The 24,009-nt window shown below is 35.2% G+C and overlaps 2 protein-coding genes across 3 annotated transcripts; one reads left to right on the top strand and one right to left on the bottom strand.

Moving 5' to 3' along the window:
• LOC135585156 (G-protein coupled receptor 1-like) lies at positions 1 to 10,221 on the bottom strand. Of its 2 annotated transcripts, none has more exons than XM_065162032.1 (9): positions 9,923 to 10,194; positions 8,302 to 8,333; positions 6,820 to 6,989; positions 4,147 to 4,241; positions 2,655 to 2,756; positions 2,453 to 2,509; positions 1,928 to 2,071; positions 938 to 1,008; positions 1 to 651 (listed from the first exon to the last, which is right to left on the bottom strand). In XM_065162032.1, exons 1-9 carry the CDS (start codon positions 10,100 to 10,102, stop codon positions 546 to 548), a joined length of 957 nt encoding a protein of 318 aa, XP_065018104.1. In that variant the 5' UTR covers positions 10,103 to 10,194; the 3' UTR covers positions 1 to 545. The 2 variants fall into 2 exon arrangements, with proteins under 2 accessions (XP_065018104.1, XP_065018103.1); XM_065162031.1 differs by having other exon boundaries at positions 357 to 651; positions 2,655 to 2,752; positions 4,143 to 4,241; positions 9,923 to 10,221.
• Positions 10,222 to 13,316: 3,095 nt separating this feature from the next.
• On the top strand, positions 13,317 to 22,610 carry LOC135645623 (aldehyde dehydrogenase family 7 member B4-like). Its single transcript, XM_065164197.1, has 15 exons — positions 13,317 to 13,491; positions 13,656 to 13,742; positions 14,465 to 14,596; positions 14,704 to 14,776; positions 15,741 to 15,763; positions 15,862 to 15,925; positions 16,646 to 16,691; positions 17,491 to 17,671; positions 18,291 to 18,467; positions 18,570 to 18,734; positions 20,327 to 20,467; positions 20,591 to 20,688; positions 21,617 to 21,766; positions 22,283 to 22,343; positions 22,449 to 22,610. Exons 1-14 carry the CDS (start codon positions 13,354 to 13,356, stop codon positions 22,335 to 22,337), a joined length of 1,530 nt encoding a protein of 509 aa, XP_065020269.1. The 5' UTR covers positions 13,317 to 13,353; the 3' UTR covers positions 22,338 to 22,343; positions 22,449 to 22,610.
• The last annotated feature ends 1,399 nt before the right edge of the window (positions 22,611 to 24,009 follow it).

Genomic DNA, 24,009 nt, shown 5'->3' on the forward strand with positions numbered 1-24,009 from the left:
TGACTGGAAAAGTTACTAAAAAACAATTGATCTGATGATATTCACTATCAACATATGTCATCACAATCAGAGTACCATAGCTGGATCAATAAATCCCGAATCCCAGAGCATGAAGAAGCATCAGTAACTTGTGATGTTCCGATAATGATACAAAAAAAAAAAGAATATCGACACTGATAAATTTTGATGCACAAGCTTAGCCTCACATGCTTATCTTCTGTTTACTTGCATTTATGAATTTCCCATCACTCCTTAGATTCTCCGAGGCTTATATGTAGGGACCTCATCGATACCTACCACCTAGGCAGACCGAATCGTTCTCATGAGCTGCGAGTGATAAGAAGTTACGGAAATGGTGAAGCTGAAAAAATCTCTGATGTGTAATTGCGTAGCATGCTACTGATTTTGGGTAAAGGATGTCACTGGAATGGGCAACTCGAGTAAAAAAAAAGCAGTTTTGCCAATAGCTATGATACTTCCAATCCTCGTGGCTCTTCTATGAGGAAGCAAGTACACTGGAGGACCAAAATAGCAGCAGACCATAGTTACTGCTGGCTTGCAACTATTAGTGAAGTGAGCTCACTTTCTGGTTGTCGACTTCTTAGCTTTGAAGAAACCGGAAGCCACCTTCTATATTTCTCGGGAATCCATCTGAGAAATTATAAAGCCCATCATACCAATGGATTAGTGAACCGCTACTGACTTCCTCATAAATTCACAAATCAACAAAGAGAAATTGTCAATTACAACAAACAGCACTGCATAGAGTCACCGCTGGGTCTCATGGAAGATCGGGATTATACAAAGATTGAGAGGTACACACACAGATGTCCATAAGTGCAAAAACACATGCAAGTGCACACACAGATTGTAAGAGAAGAATAGATGGACGAACAGCACTGCAACATAAGTATTTAAATAAGTAACGTGGACTTACAATTCAATTCTTTCGGTGACCGCTCGTCGTACAGATGAGTTAAGACCATAAGCAATTGAATTAAACAGTCCCTAAACACAGAAAAGAAAAGTATACCATAAGTGAAGATTGAAAAGATGACATTATAGACAATTAAAATATATACTATTAAGTTAAAGACTTAATAGGTAACATGATTGGCAAATCAATACATAGCATTTTCAAACACCAACGAAACTGATCCAAAAATGACGACTGAAAAAATCGTGTAACAAAATGAGCATTCACAAAATGATTTTTATAAGCAGGCAACTTGTAGCTGTTAAAAATAGAAGTACTGCTTTATTATGGACATTGAACAGATGTGTTCCCCATGTACTGATCCATGGAACCATAGAACATTATACTTCAGAAAAATGCATTTTCCTCGACATGTATCATTAACAGTACTCATCATAGGCCACATGGTATTTTAACACTTTAGTTTCATTTGCCATTGAAATATTGGGATACCATTTCCAGCCTTTTCAAGAACTGATGTATTAGCATATTTGTATAGTTTCATATACATAACTATTACAGAAACACTACATTAGCCTAGTATGTCATGTTTCTTAACAAACATAGGAAGATTACTCGGAGGTATTTATCGTGTGCAACAAACTCAACTAGTAGCAGAAAAAATCAAGTGTATGAGAAAATGTCTTTCAAATATATAAATAACCAGAACTCAACAGAAGAAAGTTACAACAACAAAACTTGTTATAGATCTTCAAACATCAATTCCAAGAGACAAACATACAAGATGCAGCTTCAAGGACAACAAAAAAGTTAAAGAGAAACATGTATCATATTTCTCACAGATATCTACGACCAGCATGCAACAGAAGAAATGTAGGACAACCAAACCATTTTTTAAATCTTCAAACATTAGTTCCATTGCAGAAAAAGAGATATAAACATGCAAGTTGCTGTTACAGGAACAGAAATAAAGTTCAGAGAAACATGTACCATAAGTCCAGCAAACCCGACATCAAGGAACGAAAGCCAAAAGATCTTGTGGTCTGGACTAATGAAGTCATAGAGACGGTTGATTGTTGCAAACGACCAAGATCCTATCAGAATCAAAGGATAGTAGCCCCACCTATTGAATGCCTTTAAAGTTTAAACAACCAAACAAATATCATGTATCAGCTGATAAGACTTCTGATTTGCCAAGAGAAATTATAAAATTCTCATTGTTCTTCACAACAAAATATTAACTTGGTAGGCCAAGTAGGAGGGTAAAACTAGCTAAAGATAAATAGAAGAATAACACACAAATATGAGGTACACATGCAGCACAAATTATAAAAAATGGATATAAATAACTGAACTCATGGTAGAGTTGTTAATATCGATTATTTTTTAACAGTCAATATATACTGAGCTTGTACCACTCCACATATCACCTCAGTGTGGGATACCAAGATCGTCAGCAAAGAAAAACCAAATACATCTATTACAAAAGAATAGTTTAGAAGTAGAACCAAGGACCTTCTTTTCTGCCCTCATGTCAGATTGGTTTGGTTGCTCGGACAAGGCCACCGCCATCTGCATGTAAGCTAATCAAGCATGAGGCCAAGATAGGCTTGCAATGCAGCATAAATAACCAATCACATGAATAAACAATAAACAAAAATAGCAATCTCTTATACCACAAAAGAACATATAATATTTGTTAAAATACTGAATGTACCCGGGTTGCATTGCTTAGCGTGCGATTCACTTGAAAGTATGTAAACCCATTGTAAAGTATAGCACTCCATAATGGCACATAAAAAGTTATTAGGTGAGCTACCTGCAAAGAGTGCTACTCTTTAAAATCATGTAGTACTTCAAGTGAAGAGGAAACATGAACATTGAGAACACAAATATTAAGCAACTTCTTCAATAGCATGCAATTACTCAAACGAACAAGAAAGAGTATATTGCAAACAAAAGTATTAACCAATTTCTATCCACAAGTCAGTTATATGTTGCTGTTGTCATATTGAACTAAACAAATTACAGAAAACTAAGTACATAAGACCTAAAATAGCTAACTACAAGAAATTGTTCTAATTTATCAAGACTAAATACAACTAGAATGGGAGCTAAGTGAAATACTGAATGGCATGCCAGATTTTTATACCAGTAGTAAAATTGCCTAGTTACATCAACAATTGCAAACATGAAATCCAAAAAAATTGATAGATGTAAATGCCAATAAAGCAATTTCAAGTACCAGTCACTAGAATGTGTCAGAAAAGTCCATATAATTCAAAATATCAGGTACTTCCAAGCCAAATACTTTTCAATTTCTGTAATTCAATGATGTGGATGAGCATCCAAACTAGAAAGTTGTTTGTACAACAGACTGAAGAATTTCTGTTATTCCATTTCTGTTTTTCTACCAAATTTTGTTTCTTTGTGCAACAGACTAGAAAATATGTCAGCTCATCGCAAGAATAGAGGCAAAAACTTCAGATGTCCTGACTCCTGAGCAAATACATATTCTTGCTGATATATCATAAAAAAATGCACAAAAGTGAATAAGAAAGTAACTGCAAATAGCTAGCAAAAAACAATTCCAAAGAACAAAGTGGAAGGACAAGCCTATATATCATTTGTACCTAGCTTGCTAATCTACTCAGTACTCACAAAATGTAAAAGTAAGCCTTCTTTTTTCTATCATTATAGTTATCACTAATGCAAAACAGGTAAAATGTTGTCATGATTAGTGAGTTGATGAAATGGCTGAATAATTCTTGTTTATCTTAAACTTGAAGTTGAACTCAGAGAACAGACTAGGATCAAGGCAACATTATTTGCTGTCTTGGAGACAAAAGGCTGAACATAAACAAATGAAGTGTACTTCCTACGAAATCCTAAAATTTCCTCTATTTTCCCATATTCTCAAAATTAAATCTTTTGTTAATTTCATCTAGTGCTCCTCTGCTTTTCAATCTTGTAGTGTGTATGAAGAAAGCAAAATTCATTTCTGATATATAATATCATAGTGTAAACCCAATTACTCATGAGATTGGTAAACACTTAGAGGTTGACAAAACATGCTAACAGTTTCTGCAAAATTAATCACATGAAGCAAAACTGTAGAGTACAATCTGTCAAACTAATTATCATTACTATGAAAAAAATTAACGAGTTGTTGAGGTAGAAGATCCAAGAAGCTCTAAGTAGAGACATGCCTTCCCACTTCGAGCAGGCTCAGTCCAACACCATGCCCCTGGTCGTCCATAATCACTGCCTATCGAACGTATTACAGTCGTAGCAAGCGAAGTACCTGTCAGTCAATAGTAAACATAAAGGAAACTATTTTAAAATCCGAGAAACTGAAATCCATGACAGTCAATTATCCATCATAACTCTCAATATTACTATAACATGTTAGGGAAGTTTTGGAAATGTATTCATAAAACAGCCTGGTTAATTGTACAAGTCAAGCTGAAAATGCATCAAAAACTATAGTCACATTAAATGATTATTAACATGGCTAGTCTAGGAAGAATTAGGTGTTTGCCAAGAGGCCATTAGAAACCAGATCTGAATCAGAACAGGCTGTAGGCTACTAGGCTTAAGTCCTAATCAAATATAACTGTCCAGCACCCAACACATTCGTTCATATGGACAGAACAAAAACTATAAGGGCAGTTTGTGTGAATAGCATGGATAGACCTTGTTAGGGCCTACTCATGGTCAGAGAGGACTAAGAAACATCAGAGAGCAGCAACAGAGAATTCAATTATGAAGTTTGACTAATCTATAGCATTTTATTTGTACAATAAATGGAAATTCCTAGCCTAGTTTAAAATATTAGTAAGACTAGGAGATTTTGGCACTAGTGACCTTATGAATATGCATCCTTATAAGCCCTTAAAGTCATGCTTGGGTTTGTTATCTTCCTTTCATGCAATAAAGTTATGTAGTTAATTAGTAATCTTCTAATTGAATGCTTGGGAGATTTTTCTCAACCTTAAAAGCGATATTGACAATGTTGGAAAAAGTATAGCAAGATTAGTAGAATCAAGGTATACAGTTTCGAATGATATCGCCCAATACGGGCGGTATGTACCGGTCCGACAGAAAACCGATACACGGACCACTCGCTACCAAGAGGTATTTTTTATTTATAAATAATATATATATAAAGGCGACGTCACCTCGTTTTTTTGCGCCGTCGCCTTGCCTGGGGAGAAGAGAGGCGACGTTGCACATTTTTTTAAAAATTTTAATATATAAATATATAAATAAATAGATATATAAATAAAATATTATTTATATATATATATATATGTAGGTGACCGGTGACGTCTCCTCGTTTTTCTGTGACGTCGCCTTAGCAACGTCGCCCCGCCTGGGGAGAAGAGAGGTGACATCGCCGAGTCGACGTCGCACATTTTTTTTAAAAAAATAATATATAAATATATTTAAATAAATAGATATATAAATAAAATATTATATATATATATAGAGAGGAGACGTCGCCTCGCGTGGGGGAGAAGGGAAGCGACGTCGCCAAAATTTTCTTTATATATATATATACTGAACGGTATACCGCTCGGTATATAGTACCGTATCGTACCAAGAGAAGATCGAAACTTCGGTATGGTACGATATTTCAATCATTGAGTAGAACCACAAATATAAATAGAAGCAGAAACAAGTCACCTTTCAAAAACGAGTTTGATGAATGTAAGCAACTTACTTCAAAAAATAAGAGTAACTTAACGAAACCCAGGTATTTGTTATGGAAGAGAATTTGGACTCTGAAGTGCATTTATTAATGTTCAAAGCATGGGATAATAGCAAACTAATCTCACAACTGAAGTAATTATTGAACTCAAAGCAATAAATTATAATGTGTTAGAACAGAAAAACCAAAGTGCAAAGAAATGCAATTGCACAAGGAGCTAGGAGCCAAGATTGTGAATTTTGAGAGAAGTGCCACGTATTTAAATAACCAATGACTTTAATGGTCATTGGAACAATGTATAAAAGATGACAACACCATCCATTCACTCCTAGGCCCAATCCCACAGAAAGGATAAGGAAATACAAAAGTTAGCAGCTCAGACAATCTTGCTATCCTCCGTCCACCTCTTAACTAAAGCGAAAGAGAGCCATAATCAACAACAAAATACTTAATTGATTTTCCTTCATATAAAAAGTCTAGCAGTACTTTTACCATACACAAATTCTATTAGAAGTTCAAAGTGAACTACGAAACCAACAAAGAAAGGTTAAATGCTATATTAATACATGTTACCATGAATTAATTAGAACAGCACATATGAACTTATTAGCATTTAATAGTTGCCAGTGTGAGATGAATTCTTAAAATGCCATAATGCCAATCATGAATTCATACAATCATGTAAAATTTATCGGCGAGCCATACATTCTCATTTAAGGTGGGAAAGGACATTTTGAGTTTCAGCTCAAATGAAACTCTTAAGGCTTTCTTCTTGTTCATGATAGCACAAGATGAAGAATAAAAAGCTTCTTTATATGCTTATTATAAATTAGAACTGATATTTGCTTTATCCCGTTCTTCAGCATTTGTATCGTATGTTACAATCACTCCATCCACTTTAACTGCCATCCGTAGTCTTTCTAATACAGCATTCATGTCTGACATTGTCACTAAGACACATGCTAGAAGTTCATTTGATGGCTAATTATTCTTGCACAAATTATCAAATGAAAGCAAATCCAATTGGAACTAACATGCATATTATGAACTTCTACTAAACAAGGCAGGAGGAAATTGTGAGGCTCTATACAGAGGAAACATTAAAAAAATAATAATCAAAATTGCTTCTATGAGATAATATTTTGAAACAGGTTATTGGAAATCATACCCCAAACATACAAGTGAAAGACTGATCCATAATCTTCCACATCTGTTTTGTGTTTCACAACAGTGCGATGAAGAGTAAATGCAATGGTTGTTGTCCACAAGAATGAAGCCACGCAAAAGAAATGTACACTGTAGTCTTGAGCATAGCAAAAGAATCTATTAGATGGATCCCTGCATCATAGGAACAGTGTAAGAAACCAGCAATCGATATGTTAAAAATTTTATAATGAGGAATCCATAAGAGCAAAAAGTAAAGGGGATCTTAATGAGAACCTTTATTCAAGCAATACATAAACCATAAATCCCAACTACTTGTGAACCATTGCAGGGATCTTCTTCCACCCTTGAGTTTTAAGAAAATGCAATATCACTAAGTGCAATGTCTAATTAAACCAAGAGCCCTCAAATGACTTCTTTCATTTCTATTTTCTGATAAAGTACTCTTAGATCTTCATCTACCTCTTCTTTAAATACTAATCTCAATTGAATCACTTTTCCTGACCACTACAATTAATGGTCTTGTCCAGAAAACTACAACTGGTATTCATTTGTTTCTATTGTCAATCAGAATCACCCTTAATTCACGACTATAAACATGCAGCCTGTTATCTATAAAGAATATAAAGAAGAGCAGCCTAGCGGACAGGGTTTAGGGTCAACATTCAGAGCCCTCCAAGTGGAGAGATAATTACCGTGACTCAAACCCCAATTACCCAAGTTAGGAGAAATTGAATCATCGCACAAAGGTCCACATGATAAAAGGTATAGCTTTTTGTTTTATGCGATGAGAAAAAGCCAAGCACGGATGTAAAAATAGAGTACATCATGAAAATATAGTAGAAACTTCTTAACAATCAAGTGCTCAAAATTTTGGTATCATACTTGGGTAGGAGTTTACATTCTAAAAATCAACTCACATAATGTTAGCTTAAGTTCACAATTCAAGATCACATGTAAATAACAATGTCCAAAAAAGCCCTGTCCCTCAACCACAAACAGGATAAAAGTCAAACGGTTGAAGCATATATAATTTACATTCCTCATCAGCTTGAGAGATATATATCCATATCACATATCAACTGAACTAATCAAAAGTAAACATGATGCCCAAATATAAAAATGAAACTTCACATGAAAATTGTAATGCCTTTAATCTACACTTGATGTCGATGTTTAGGATACCTTTTGACGATGCAATCTAACATCACGCCAAAAGGATGGCATGTGATGTATGAAGAAAATGTCCCAGGCCTCTTACAATAATTTTACATTTACCATGTGCTGATGTCCAGCACATCAGAATACAATAGACAGTAAGGTACTTCATTAAGCTGTTTTCACTATGAATGAGGCCATTATGTTGTTTGTCTCACAGACAAGAGTGCATGGATTATGACTAGCAGATTGACATTGTTATTGGACAATACAAACTTTCAATTAAAACCTCAAATTGTAAACAAATTATAGGAACAAAAAAGCATACCCAACAATGGTGAAGAAACTGCAAAACACATCCTGCAAAACACATAAACTAAATTAGCAGAAATGTGTTGCTGACTACACCGACTCATACTAAAGGTACAAGATTAGAGCTGACACTATAAACATGGACGTTGCCTCAACCAAGAATTAAAAGATACCAAAAGAAACAGTAAAAGATTATACAAGAGAAATTTTTCATCTTCTAAGGATATGCATGGGAAGCCAAATTTCCACTGGTGAGTACATAATTTCCATTCAAAAGAAGAATAAGAAGAATAATTTAGAACCAGCAAAAGAATTTTATATAGATAGGTAAAGTTTTGTCTGTTCAACCATGTGCACAAATATGTAATTTAATTCAAGAATGTAACCTTCAATTTTGACGCAAACAATAAGGGGAAGAAGCACAATATGAGATTCCTCAACTAGAATCAAAAATCAAAATAATTTACAGAGCATGAAATGAAGGTGCAATTAGATACTTGAAAAGATTATTTTTTTTAGTAGGGGCAGCAAACCATATGACATTAGCTTTACAAAGATCAACCTAAACCAGAAGTGGATACAAGACCCATTAAGTAGCCCATAGCCCATGAAGAAGAATCATCCACCTACACAACTTGTGCCTAAATGAGGATCAAACCCAAACCTCCTACCAGAGAGACAGTGCTCTACCATACAACAGAAGGTCAAGAACTTTTATATCTTTGGTTCATATAATAGAATATAGATACATTTTAAAAAAAGAAAAAATGGGTTAGACTCAGTTACTAAGACATCTCTACTTTCAGGGGTAAGACTTCATATATTGACCCTATTCAAAACCCCCATTGCTGAGAGTCTCATGATCTAGCTTCCATTTCCTTTCAGGATGAAAAGCATACATACAACATCATTTTTGTTCAATCCATGCACCCAAAGAACAAAGAAAAAATAAAAGTTGTACTATCTCATTTATTAATTACCCACTCAGAAGTCAACAGTTCCTCTTCATGTCTTCTGATCTCTACTCAGTTTGCTAATAAAAGAGTTTCACACAATACATTCTACAAAATTCAAAATGTGAAGCAGATCCTTGGCCAAAGTTTTTTGACAAAGTTTGTACTTTAGACATTGCCAACGTGATTTTGACAAAAGAAAAAGCTATGAGAAATCAGTAATAGCCTTAATGCCTATGAGGAACATTTCAGTCTCCATCAATCCCTTTAGAGCAAACATTATAGTGAAACAAGGCTAATAAAAGATTGCAGTGATCCTCAACCAAGAACAATTAACAAACAAGATGGCCACTTTTAAAAGCATGTCAATCGATTGCTTCCGCTCCATTTCCCTCGTTCCAATAAAATATAAGAAGAAATATTATGAGTAATGAACTGCTGGGGTGATTGGTATCCAATGCTCTATTTCACAACTATAGATCTAAACTAGAATTAGCTATATTTATGTGAACACCAGAATCTACATACACGCATTAGAACCCCTCATTATTTCGACTCAAGATCTTTACACTCCCAAACATCACCGAAGTGTCAAACGATGAGATCGAAGGACGATCCGTGAAACCTAATATCATATCTGACAGAACAAAGACAAAGGCATGCGAGAGAAAGAGGAGGGGTTACGGAGAGGGCGAGGAAGAAGACGAGCTTGAAGGAGAACTTGTGGAGCTCCTTGAAAAGGAGGTAGCAGAGGACGATGAAGGCCGACCCCGCGAGCGAGAGCGCTGCTGCGCCCACGCTGACCGCGGTCAGGACGTGGCGGTCCGCCGAGCTAAGGCCCACCGCCGTCGACGGCGCATTCATCGGTTCGGATCGCCGGATCTCGCGCGCTCTCCGCGTGAGGGAGAGGAGGGAAGAAGAGGGAAGGATGGGGGAGAAAAGACGTTCAACGCGGCGCAGGGCGGAACGGACGCCGCAAGTTAAGTTTGGGCCGGCCCGACGCCGATGCTAGCCCGCCTCGTCATTAACATCCAAAACTTATATATATATATATATATAGTCTTCTTTTCTGTTTATTCTGCTTTAATTATTAATTTAAAATTTTAAATAATATAAATATCCTTTAGAAAGTTATTATAAGATAAGAAACATTAGAAATAATTTAAGTAATGCATATAACAGCTAATACTAATCATAGTTAGATGTTGTTAATTTTTTGAGAGGAATATATATTAAGATTTTAATAATTGAAAGAATATATATATATATATATATATATAGCCTCCTTCAGTTTATTCTGTTTTAATTATTAATTTAAATGTTTAAATAATATTAATATCCTTTAGGAACTTATTGTATGATAAGAAATATTATAACTAATTTAAATAATGTATATAACAGCTAATACTAATCATGATTAGACGTTGTTAATTTTTTGAGAGGATTATATATTAAGATTTAAATAATTGAAAGAATATATATATATATATATATATATATATATATATATATATGTCTCCTTCAGTTTATTCTGTTTTAATTATTAATCTAAATGTTTAAATAATATTAATATCCATTAGGAACTTATTGTATGGTAAGAAACAACAGAAATAATTTAAATAATGTATATAACAGCTAATATTAATCATAGTTAGATGTTGCTAATTTTTTGAGTGGAATATATATTAAGAGTTTTTAATAATTGAAGGAATATATATATATATATATATATATATATATATATATATATATATTCTCCATCAGTTTATGCTGTTTTAATTATTAATTTAAATTTTAAAATAATATTAGTATCCTTTAGTAACTTATTATATGATAATAAACATTAGAAATAATTTAAATAATGTATATAACAGCTAATACTAATCATAGTTACATGTTGTTAATTTTTTGAGATGGATATATATTAAGATATTTTAATAATTTAAGGAATATATATATTCACTATTTGTTTCTGGACATTCATAGATTATCCAATTTAGTTATTATAATTAAAACTATTCACATCCCTAAGGAAGATAATAGGAAAGCACATCTCCTAGCTAAAGAGGAACCTTTTTTGTATTCATCATTTTTACCCCTTACACTGCAAATGTGAATCGGTATTTGTTTATGATCTTATCAAATATATTGGACCATTATGCTCTTAAAGATAAATCCTATTTCTCCAAACTTCCTTGAGACGTTGACCTTAATGTCAATGGCCTAAAAATTGGCTTCTAACTCGTTCGTGAATTTTCCACACAGGTTTTAGATCACAACATACTAAGAACAAGAACAGAGAAAGAAAACATATTGGCGACTGATCCACCCGTCATCTGAGTAGGAGACGTGAGCGAGTTTGGCAGTGAAAGATAAGATTCGGAGACGAAGAGGTCTGTAATGGTTTCCTTCCAAGAATTTGGTAGGAAGAAGCAGTGGCGTGGTGGAAAAGATTTGCTTAGCTGCGAGCAGAGGTCAAAGCAATCACGTCTCTGATATGCATATCTTCAGATAAGATGTACAGCGAGGAGGATAGAGAGCATCCGCCTCACTTTGGTAGTATTCAAAGCTCAATCCAATTCTGGATTGTGATGGTGAGGATTCAACAATATCTCTGTTCTTATAATCTTTGATATATGTAAATTTGTGTATATGAAAATGACATTTATTTATATATGTAAGTTTCCCTTCTTTTTTTTAGTGTTTGGTTTCAAGCTTCATGTATTCTATTTTCTTCTTCAATTAAATAAATATTTAATATTTATCGTGATGATGTTATCATTGTCGCAATCGCTAACAAAAAGCAAGGAAATAATGAACCTTAGTTTCTTATTGCATGATAATAATTGGGCCTCAACGTTGGTGGTGGCGCCATCATCCTATTAACAAGCTGTCGTTCGAGCAAGAGAGGTTATGATCGTTGTTGGCGACGGAGGAAGAGATGAATGTTACCTTCCTACCGACAATACATGGGGTTATTTGTTGCCATTAGTGATAAGTTGTCATGACTATGGTCATAGCCATTGATTGAAAAAAAGATCTTTTAATTGTTTGCCATCACTGGCATTAGGTTAAGCATTAAAACTTTATGATCAACGTAGTTATTTGTATCGATCATCAATGACGAATCAATCTATTCTTCCTTCGTGACTAGTTGAATAACAGAGTTGTACTGTAGCTATCACTAACATCTTGCGAGGTGGTCATTGTGAATGTCCTTATTTCCACGAATCCTTATAGAGCCTCAGTAATTAATGAATCATTATCATATCCTTATTTAGTTTTGTGCACCCTAAATTATATTTTTTTATCACTTATCGTAATGTTGATAAAAATATTTATAGTATAGTCAAAGCCTAGATATCGTACTTAACTTCATGCATCAGCCTATTATTTGATGTATCATGGATCATTCTTTATACCAACAACAAAATATTGTCCGTCATCATCATCAACTATAAGAGGGTTACACTCGATTGATATTGTAACATCCCATTAGTCTCACATCGGAAGTGGGCAATGTGTATGATTGGCTTATATGGGTCTGATGAGTGTACTACGTTAACTCCCGCTTAAGCATTTTGATCCGTGATTGAAGGATCAAAATGGAGTTATTGGCCAGTTGACTCATCAAACTCGGATCGTGACATTTGTTATCAGAGTCGACCTAGCATTTGGGCAGGGTAAGAGGGCTCGAGTATATGGATCTGATGAGTGTACTATGGATCAAAATGGAGTTATTTTGAATGATCTGATCCGAATCAAATCGATTTGGACCTTGACGGAGATCGAACTAAACCAACCCTTGCGATTTGGAATTATAAAGATATTTTTTGGAATTATAAAGAAAAAATGCGCTCCCTGTTAAAAAGGAACATGGATGGGGGCGCCGTAGAATTTATTCCCTCTCACAACTTATTATCATTATCAAGCAACGGATGACTAAAATCACAGCGTGGCGAAGCTGCCACGTGTCTCTTACACCCCACACTGCCCCCGTCTGTTGCTTGGTCTTCACATTATCGGAGAGTGAGCCAGCGAGCCCTATTTAAGGAAGCCTCCCACAGCCAGTTCAGAGAGAGAGAGAGAGAGAGAGGAGAGGAGAGTAGATCGAGATGGGGGGATTTGGGAGGAAGGGGTACGAGTTCCTCTCCGAGCTCGGCCTGGGGCCCCGCAACCCCGGATGCTACGTGAACGGAGCTTGGACTGGCGGCGGACCAGTCGTCGCCTCCCTCAACCCCGCCGACAACCAGGCGAGCCCTCTCTCTCTCTCTCTCTCTCTCTCTCTCTGCACATCCTTGTTGATCCTCGCCCTGACTTTCCGGATTTGATCGATCAAGAGCTCGGTTCCGTTGGTTCCGATCGGGTGCGGATTGATTGTTTGTGCTTAATCTCGAGGCTGCGTTTCTTGATTTAGGTGATCGCGGAGGTGATGGAGGCGTCGATTCAGGATTACGAGGAGGGTTTGCGGGCTTGCGCGGAGGCCGCCAAGATATGGATGCAGGTCAGAGGGCTTCCCATTATTTTGCAGATTGTCGTTGGATTGATTTCGAGTCCAATTTTTGGCTCTTTTTTTCCGCATAAGGTTAGAATGATCCCTGGAATCGAGACGAAAAGGAAAAAAGAATGATGTGTCATATGGATGGGATGGACAGAATGGTAGACGGTGAGAGCAAAATACTACTGGACTGGTTATGTCCATTTGCAGTAACAAAATGCTTAAGAATGGCAATGCTCTTTAGAAAGTGTGTTTAATGTGTTTGGTAATTCTCTTTTTGTGATCAAACATCTTTAGATTTTCTGTTGTGGTTTTCGTCCTATTAAGTCTCGTCATATTCTGTTATTAATTAATTCTTGCAATTTTCTAACTATGACCACCGATGATGTTACACTGCATCGTACAAGGTAAAGAGTCTCAGGAGTTCGTATACTCTTTTATTTTTAAATTATTTGTTATTTTTGGTGTTTTTTTGGTACATAGTAGCAGTTAAATGAGTCTGATTGCTATATTGGTTTTGTTAATGGCTCTAATCTTAAATGCATCTATATTTGGGTGTTGGCATATCAAAAGTGGTGTCCCTTTCCACTCAAGTATGATTATTTTGTGGATGTTATCTATCATACAAGAGGAAGTACCTGCTTGAACACCGCTGATATTCCTGGTATCCCAACTGATCTCTTACATTCTTTTTTTGTTCTAATGCAATTCATCAATTGTTGTTCCAGGTTCCAGCTCCCAAAAGGGGAGAAATTGTTAGACAGATTGGTGAAGCATTAAGAGGAAAGCTCCAATACCTTGGTAGGCTTGTCTCGCTTGAGATGGGGAAAATTCTTCCTGAAGGGATTGGAGAAGTTCAAGTAAGACATTTTTCTACAGTACTCTTGTACCTCGAGCCATTTGATGTTTGCATTTTGGATAGTGAGAACCACTACATGCTTGATTATCATTTGGACCTTTTATACAGGAAATTATTGACATGTGTGACTATGCTGTTGGGTTAAGTCGGCAGCTAAATGGATCTGTCATACCATCGGAACGTAAGATCATGCTTCTACTTCTAATTTCCTTGTTGAGTTCTTTGTGTCTTAGGTTTAGAAATTTGGTGTCTTCTGTGCCATATTCCATCACTTTTCAGCATGAGCACAATCATATAATGATTCATTGATGTACTTGACATTAGTTTTCATAAATGTCTTTCTTATATATTCTCAAGCAATTATATTGTTGCACTGAGCTTTGGTTCATATAATTTGATCACTAAGTTTCGATCTACATTTTAACAGCAACTAGGTGGTCTTTGATACTTTTGGTACTACTGCTAAGGCTAAGAGTATGACTATTTATGCATTTTGGTATTGCAATATGTAGCATGATGTTCTGAACTATTAATTTTCTATAATGGTTTCATCCAAGTCACAATATCATGGTCCAATCTGTGAATCTATATTAACTCAATTATATAAAATATTATGATATTTAATATTTCTACTAAAGTCTAAGAGTATGCTTATTTGTGCATTTTAATATTGCAACGTATAGCATAATGTTCCTACCTTTCAATCCTACCATGATGGTTTTATCCAAGTCGCAGTATGTTGGTCTAATTTGTGAATCTATGTCAGCTTAACCCAATTATGTAAAATATGATGCTGCAATCACATATCAGTTTCTTATAATGCTGTTATATGAAGTATGGTGATTGTTTTCAGTGTGGTTCATGTTTGGTACTTTGATATTATTTCAGTGATATCATAATGAAAAAATGTTTCCTGTGTTATTATTACTTTCCTATGGTTCTATTATGGTCAGAAACATAAACAACATTTATGTCTAATATCCTCTCCTCCTTGCTGCTTAGATCATTAAAGTTGTCTTAGCATAAGATTTCTCTGACGGCATCTAGTATCAGCTATAAATTAGATCTGTGATTACGTGGTTACATGCTTTTTTGTCCTATGTTCTCTAGTTAAATGGATTCTTTCATGTTTTCTGTGTTTACAGGTCCCAATCATATGATGCTGGAGGTGTAAAACAACTTACCATTCAATTCGTTTCTTCTAATCTGATGGCACATATGCGTTTGATATTCACAAAAGTTGTATGCATGCTTCATGTAATTTAGGTGTGGAATCCTCTTGGAATAGTGGGTGTCATTACTGCTTTCAATTTCCCATGTGCGGTGCTCGGTAAGATTCTACTGGATCTTCTACAGTATATTGTTATTTGAAACTAAAGCAGCAATTTCAAGAGACAAAATGGCATAGGCTGGATATATGATTTTGTGCATAATCCAAATGAACTGCAAGATAGAAAGAACAGGGAATCACGATCTTAGGAGAAAGGCCGATTTGCAGGATGTCAGCAGTACGGTTAGGGAAGAAATCGTAAAGTAAAATCAAGTATATTCTATAATTAAAGGAAAAATGAGAAGAGCGCCAGCCATCCCTGAAAATTCTTATTTATTGTTAATGATCCATCACATATTACCATTGTTTTTTAGCCTAAGGATTCTATTATAAGGTTCTCTTAGACCCGAATTTTAATGATTATGAATCTAACTTACTGGAGAAGACTATTGTTTGGAAAGTTCATGGTCCTGTAATATCCTAACTAAAGTCATATAAAACTCTCCAAACACAAACCTGTTGGCCAAATTTCTGTTCTGATTAAAGAGATTTTCAAAATAGACTCTGAGGTATCAGTACAATTCAAAAGCAGGAACTAAAATACTTTTTATTTAGACACAAAACATAAATATGAAAATTCATCCATAAATATTTGAATTTTGAACTTAGAACAATAATTTAGTAATTGATGATCTTGTTCTTTTTGAACTTTCAGCTTGTCATCGTCCTGTAATTTTAAGATTGAACCTATTATAATGACTCTTTTCCTTGATACTTTAGGATGGAATGCTTGCATCGCACTGGTCTGTGGCAACTGTGTTGTTTGGTGAGTCCTTAGACACTTGCATCATTTGATAGGCTAAATTAGTAGGTGCAAGAAAATTATGGCTTATTTGCATTCCAAACAATAAACTTTGCTGGACTATATAAGATGAAAGGCTTACCTTCTAAGCTTCTTGTTGAAGGACCTTTGTGGCTTACTTGTCAGCTTGTAGAACATTTTCTTTTCCTATAAACTGAAAGGTGGACATTAGTTTTTTTGACTATCACATAACATTTTTGTTATATAATAAATTATGAAAAATTAAAAGTATGAAGAAACATTAACAATATAATATATAAATTATATGAAATATTTTTAAAAAGTATATATGCCATAGATATTAAGTAGTATAAAATTAGTAAAAATTAAATGAAATATAAAAATTACAATAACAATATAAATTATATTAACAATATCTATAGCATTTTTATGACATATAACTACATATTCAGTGTTAGTTTTGATGCTGACTTTCATTCCATAACTGAACCAAACATGTTAAGGGATTTTACAATTCCAATTCCCATTTGAGTGGATTGCAAATTTGATGCTGATTTTAAAATCAACCAAAGAACAACATTAACCCTTTGGAGCAACCATATTTCTGGTTGGTACTGTGCTAATGGTTATTGCAATTTTGGTTCTCTTGGAAGATTCTGTATGCTAAGATTTGATGCATTAGGTTCTGTTTAATTTGAAATCAACTATGAAAGAGCTAAAATTACCACTACTTAGATAAAACTCTTAAGTCTATTTCAAAATTTCAATTATGCTATAAAATAGTTTATTGGTTGTTTCTCAGGAAAGGTGCTCCAACAACCCCGTTGGTCACTATTGCAATGACTGAGATAGTTGCCGGAGTTATAGAGAAGAACAATTTACCAGGTGCAATTTTCACGTCATTTTGTGGAGGCGCTGAAATTGGTGAAGCAATAGCTTGTGACACACGGATACCTCTAGTCTCATTCACTGGAAGCTCCAAGGTACCGTGTGCTGATATTGTGATGATATTTCTTTAACTGACAACATTATGGCAGAGAATATTTATTTAGAATTTTATGTATATTTAATCTCTCATTGTGGGTTTAAAATTAATTTTTGGTTTAGTGAATTAAATGGATTAGGATACGGTTAATACTTACACCTCAATCTATCATGTCCATCAAATTTGCCACAGTAGGTGTTTCTCCCTGAAATGTTGTCCTTCACTCTAAAACTTGTTAACTATGATCACATTCTTTGTCAATAGGCCTTTTCTTCTTAATTTTTTTGTAGTTTTCGTTCTCTTAAGTTAGCAGTTCTGGTTTATGTGGTATCTATATTTCCCTTCTTTGCTTCATAGTGAATAAAAGTCATATTTCCCTTGAGGATGGTCAATGCATGTACTAACAGAGGCCATCACTTTATTTATCACTATGCTGTAATAATTTTGCTCAAATTAACATATGTTCCATTTACATTTCTGTTCTCAGCCATCATCTTCTTTATTTATGTTAATTTTCTTTGTGTTATTATGTTCAGTCTTATACATTTGGTTGAGCAGGGCAATTCTTTTTATTATGTGGTTTGTACTTTGGAATATTACCGCATCTTCAAATGCAGGTTGGGCTGATGGTTCAACAGAATGTCAATAGAAGATTTGGTAAATGCCTGCTTGAACTTAGTGGAAATAATGCTATAATTGTCATGGATGATGCCGACATTCAGCTAGCTGTACGTTCTGTTCTGTTTGCTGCTGTTGGTACAGCTGGACAACGGTGCACCACATGTCGTAGGCTGGTAAACAAAATTCAGCTTCTCTTTGTAGTATTTTTGGCTTTTCAGTTGATTTTATTCGAGTCGTTCTAAATTGAATCTAATTTGAATGGGTCTTTTGTGTAGCTTGTCCATGAAAGTATATATCACACTGTACTTGATCGACTGGTTGAAGTATATAAGCAAGTCAAAATTGGGGATCCGTTGGAGAAAGGAACCTTACTGGGGCCATTACACACTCCTACCTCAAAGGAAAACTTTGTGAAAGGTATCCAAGCCATCAAAGAACAGGTTAGTTCTCTTTTATCTAAGGATATGTTTTCTTCTGATCACTCATCATCAAGCTCTTTTGTTGGTGTATTTCATTAGTGTCCTAAGTGTATAACATCTGAAGAATGGTGCCTGTGGCATTTTCTGTGCCATTTGAGTCGCTAGGTTTCCCAGTTGCTAAGGACATTTCTATTTGTGGTCTAGAGTGTTCAAACATATTGCTAACAGAAATTTGTTCATGATTTACCGAATTGTGACAAGAAACAGAAGCAGAATTTTAGAATGAAGGGTTTTGTAATAGCATTTCAGTAATTGTAACTGAGCTATTGAGTCAATTAGTCATCATTTAAAAATACATAAAACTTTGCTGTTATTCTGGTAAAGAGCAACCTAGCCTATCCATGATAGTTTATAATATCATGGTACAACCTTAAATGATTCAACCTGCAATTTTCTCATTGCCAAGGCTTTCAGGAAATGCTGACACCATATTTTGAAAGGAGATCTCTTGACTGACAAAAAACTAGGGAAACAGTATCATGTTGTGTTCTTAATTACTTTCGATTTAGGATTTGTACCTGTTTCCTTTTTTAGCTGTCATTGTTATGCTGAATGATGAGCTTTTAACATCAGAGAATATTGGTTGATTTCATTGAGAACAAAAGACTCAGGCAACCTCATCAGTGACTTGACGGCAAAAGTCCATTGACTTGTCCTCACGACCAGCCTGATAATTATGATTTATAATTCTGTTAGTCATGTGTTCCTTGTCTGATCATTGTGTCACTCGAATTGTAGTTCAGCTCTTGGGATTTGCAAATGCTAGTGAACAGGCTTTAGACATATATTCTTCTGCTTATGAGATCCTAGTCATTTTCTGGCTTGAAGCAGAAATACGTCAGCATGAAACTTTCTATTTTTAATGTGTTGAACTGACATAAATATCAGTTCAGTAATTTGGGGCCATCTAGGGTTAGAATCCCAACTAGGGTTAAAATACATCTAATAATAAATGTGGGAAAAATCTGGATATATATCAGATATTGCAGAATTAGGATAATATTGTTTCTGTATACATTTTTTCTTGGGAGAGGAAATGGATTTGAGAACCTCAAAATTTTTTTCTCTGGATTCAATGAAAAAGAAAAGGCCACTGGCTCTTCTCTTTTCCTCTTCATCTGTTTAATTTTCTTTTCCTTCTCTTTTCTGCCATACTACTTTATCCCTTTGACCTATTTCCATTGTCACAACAAATATAGAACTGCTGTCATCTTTTGACAACATCACAAACCATTCTGTTATCTTGGGATGATGCCAACTAAAGTTGCTCCTTCGAACTTAGCAGCCTCTAATCTGGTCAGTCAGAAGACTAATCCTCTCAAACTTCAATCAGCAAAGGGATTTGCATCATGAGTGGAATAGTAGTAATAATTTCAGAAAAAGGTTATGACTATCGAGAAAAGTTATTCTTGTCATAGTTTTACCAAGATAAACAAGATCTAATTAGTAACATTCTTAATATTTCTTGTAAGTGGAAAATCACTGGTTGTCCATAGAACTTTTCTTCTCTATGGCTATATTTGTTGCTTAACAGGTATGCGAAATTTGTGCAGGGTGGGAAATTTCTCTTTGGAGGGTCTGTTGTTGAATCTGAGGGAAACTTTGTTCAACCTGCAATTGTTGAGATTTCATCAAATGCACCAGTAGTTAAAGAGGAGTTGTTTGGTCCTGTCCTGTATGTAATGAAATTCCAGGTAGCAAGTTAAATTCATCATGGAATTTGGTTTAGGTCGCAAAATCTCTCTCTGTCATTTAATTCTTAACAAGATCGTCTTGCTAACCAACTCTGACTTCATGCACCTGCTGCTACCATACAGACTCTAAACGAGGCAATTGAAATAAACAACTCAGTTCCTCAAGGACTGAGCAGTTCTATATTCACACGAAGACCTGAAGTTATCTTCAAGTGGATTGGGTAAGTTCCAGTATCAATTTACTTGAGGTCCTTGGCAACCTCTTTTGTCATAACAATGCAAAAGTGGCCGTTGTACAGTGTTTCTGTTTTAAATGTTTCTGTTACTAGTGGCCATTGATTATGCGGATCTACTGTCTAATATATAGGATAGTATTATTTTCTGGCTTGTCATGTTTTTGGTATCTACTTGTTTTAACTCATGCTTGTGTGTATATGCTTGGAATAGGTCCTGCAATATTTTTAATTCACTTGACACCATCCATATGATCCCTAGCATTGCTTTTTTGTTTCTTTTCTTTCTTTCTTTGTCTAATCTAACAGTTTGATAAACTATTATTCAATGGTCGTTCTTGGTAGTAGCTAACTAATATTTTTTCATCTAGGCATCTCCCTTCTTTTCGCTACTGTTCCTTCCCTTAGCCCCCTTCATTTATTTCAGATTTTTGGATCATCTAAACGGAGATTGGATAGCTCATAATACAACAAATATGAGGATGGGGTGGCAAGTGTTTATTTGGATAGAAGAACAAATCTAAGCATAATTTGCATATATATCATAAATTTCATTGGAGATGGGAAAAAAATTTAAATTGTATAAATTTCTAGAACAGAACTTCTGCTGTTTCTTTGGGTCGATGAGTGTTATTTTTGAAGTTAAAGGTGTTTGACTCTGACCCTGTTATGTTGAAAAAATACTTGGACATTTTTCTATTATGTTGAAAAAAAATGTTGAGTGACCCATGTAGCCAACATCAAATAATTGGGATATTATGACATCTTGTTGTTACATCGAAAATGTGACTTCCTTGATAAATATTTTGGATCTATCTTCTTTCAGGTCACTAGTGTTTCTTTGGATTGGTGCTGCTTTGACAATTTAGTCAATAATTCTGTTTTTCATGTGTTTTTATGCTTGAAAATGATGCAGGCCTCATGGTAGCGACTGTGGTATCGTAAATGTAAACATACCAACTAATGGTGCTGAAATCGGTGGAGCTTTTGGTGGTGAAAAGGCTACTGGTGGGGGGCGAGAAGCAGGAAGTGATTCATGGAAGCAGTATATGCGACGTGCAACCTGGTAAATTGGTTAAAATGATATTTGATTCCAGACTTTATGTTTTTTTCATATAATCTTGTTAATGGTTGTGCTTGATCAGGATGACTTGTAGATAGATATATTGAGTTGCTTCTTTTAGCCTGCCATGAACTAGTATTTTAATTCCATATATGCAAGTACAAAATTGCAAGATTCATGGCTATGACTAACAATCTGGAAGTTCAAGGATCTGAAACCCTATATTTGGCATGATAAATTTTTGATGTAGGAACAAAATTGTCTGGATTATATCTACATGATGTACGCAGTCACATGAAAGTTGTCCAATAAATTATTCAAAACTTCTGCAAACTCAAAAGGGCATGAAATATATCTTGCAAGGATCCTGTTCCGCACATTCTTTGTTCACTTTGCTTCCGTTGATAAAGCCTATAGGATAATCTGTTAGGACGAATACAAATGCTTTTCTGTAGCTTTTAACATCGGTTTGCTCCTTCTTACATGGAACTAACGATGTCTTTGCAAATTATTTTGCAGCACAATCAACTATGGCAGTGAACTGCCCTTAGCACAAGGAATAAACTTCGGATAGTTTCTGGTTCGTTCATTTTCACCTTTCTTTCCCGTTGCTTTCACTTTCAGAGTGACCACATTCTTGGTTTCTTACTCCACGATATCGCTTGCTTGCTTTGTTTATGAACAGACTCAAAGTGCGATCATCCACATCATTAAGAAGCTTCTGATGATACCTCCTTATACAGTTACTAGCAGTAGATAAGTAAGCCTTGTGGCTTGTGACTGGGACATGACACTCAGTGAAATGAATTTTTGATTCGAATAAAAATGAAGTCCTCATTTTTGTTGATGATAGGTGTCACCAATATTTCCTTTAATTGTGGCACCAACTTTGCCGATGGCAATTTAAAAGCTGTTTTGGAGGTGCGTCATAAAGCATTATCATTATAAAGATAATGATATCATAGATTACATTTTATAACATGGGAAGAAAGGAAACTTTGTCGTCATCGAGAATATGCCTCATATCATATACGCACCTCGTCGAGGGTGATCGATTGTTCCTAGAACATATGCTAAGTTATTGTTGTTTCTGCTAGCTGGATCATCGAGAGTATCACCAACCCCATGGGGTCAATATCATCATGCAATTTCAATAAGGATTGCTTTTACCATTAATCAAGAAAAATAAATAATAATAATAATAAAAAAGAATTCCAAAAGGAACAGATAGCAACCTTCAAATAGCGACGCCCATATATCTCCTCCACCATACCAAGCCAAAGAAAGCTATGGAAATGCAAGCTGAATCTGAAAGAAGAAAGGCCACCCGCGTTCTTGATTCCGAAGCTACTTTGAGGTACCTTCTTGTCGATACTCATATTCTCCTTTTTTGTTGCAGACTGTCGATATTTCTGAGAAGCATCAGTGCAGCCCTGTGATCTCTTGTCGTTCGTTTTCAAACAAAATATTAAGACCTGAGTTCTTGTTTGAACAGAAGAGATACGAGCTATTGAGAACACTGCACACTTTTTTACAGATTAGAAGATATTCATTATGCTGGCATAAACTCACCCAAGCCTTCTTCTTCTTCTTCTTCTTGACGTTCGTACATGAGTGTGCTGCAATCCCTCTTTGTTCATACGTGACAAAAGGGGTTCTATTTTCTTCCTCATGCAACCTTCTATATCTTCCCTTTTCTTACCTTATTCCTTGCGATTCATTATTCCTCGTTAATCTTTCTTCCTGTCGTAGATCCTCTCATTCTTCATTCATCAGCAAGGTTGTGAAAGAAAAAGGGAAAGACCACTCCTAAACATTGCAGCAACATCAGATGCCATGAAAGCCGAGGGAGGTGCTCAGCTGAGATATCCTTCTGGTGTTCTCACCTTTCTTCTCTTAGCATCTTTCTCATTTCAGTACCATTGCATTGAAACACACTAGGCCACCCTTTCTCTCAGAGATTGGAAGCAAGTCTTAGCATTGCTGAGCTCTATGTTAAACCTCTGGCTAAGGAGGTGAGAAACAACTTGCAAATCTTTCTACTACCCTATGGTCTTGCCAATTTAAAGATCATGAGTGCTAAGATACTTCTCATGGTCTTCCAACATGAAACACTCGAGTATCATTTTTACAACTATGAGCTTGAAAGTTATCATTTTTTTTTTTGGGTGATAAACACAGAATTTATAGAATATTGATGTGATTGAACATAGCATTGTGGGAATTTCACCTATTAGTTGATAAAT

Source organism: Musa acuminata, chromosome BXJ3-8, assembly GCF_036884655.1.
Source record: "Musa acuminata AAA Group cultivar baxijiao chromosome BXJ3-8, Cavendish_Baxijiao_AAA, whole genome shotgun sequence".
Taxonomy (NCBI): Eukaryota; Viridiplantae; Streptophyta; class Magnoliopsida; order Zingiberales; family Musaceae; genus Musa; species Musa acuminata.

Bases quoted from the DNA above. Each gene is read 5' to 3' on its own strand.
- LOC135585156 (XM_065162032.1), bottom strand. From the start codon at position 10,102: ATGAATGCGCCGTCGACGGCGGTGGGCCTTAGCTCGGCGGACCGCCAC. The intron at 4,242-6,819 runs GTATGATTTCCA...ATTGACTGACAG, and splicing joins CTTTCACTTGTATGTTTGGG to GTACTTCGCTTGCTACGACT. The intron at 2,757-4,146 runs GCATGTCTCTAC...CACTCTTTGCAG, and splicing joins AGCCTGCTCGAAGTGGGAAG to GTAGCTCACCTAATAACTTT.
- LOC135645623 (XM_065164197.1), top strand. From the start codon at position 13,354: ATGGGGGGATTTGGGAGGAAGGGGTACGAGTTCCTCTCCGAGCTCGGC. The intron at 14,777-15,740 runs GTAAGATCATGC...CTGTGTTTACAG, and splicing joins ATCTGTCATACCATCGGAAC to GTCCCAATCATATGATGCTG. The intron at 15,926-16,645 runs GTAAGATTCTAC...TTGATACTTTAG, and splicing joins TTTCCCATGTGCGGTGCTCG to GATGGAATGCTTGCATCGCA.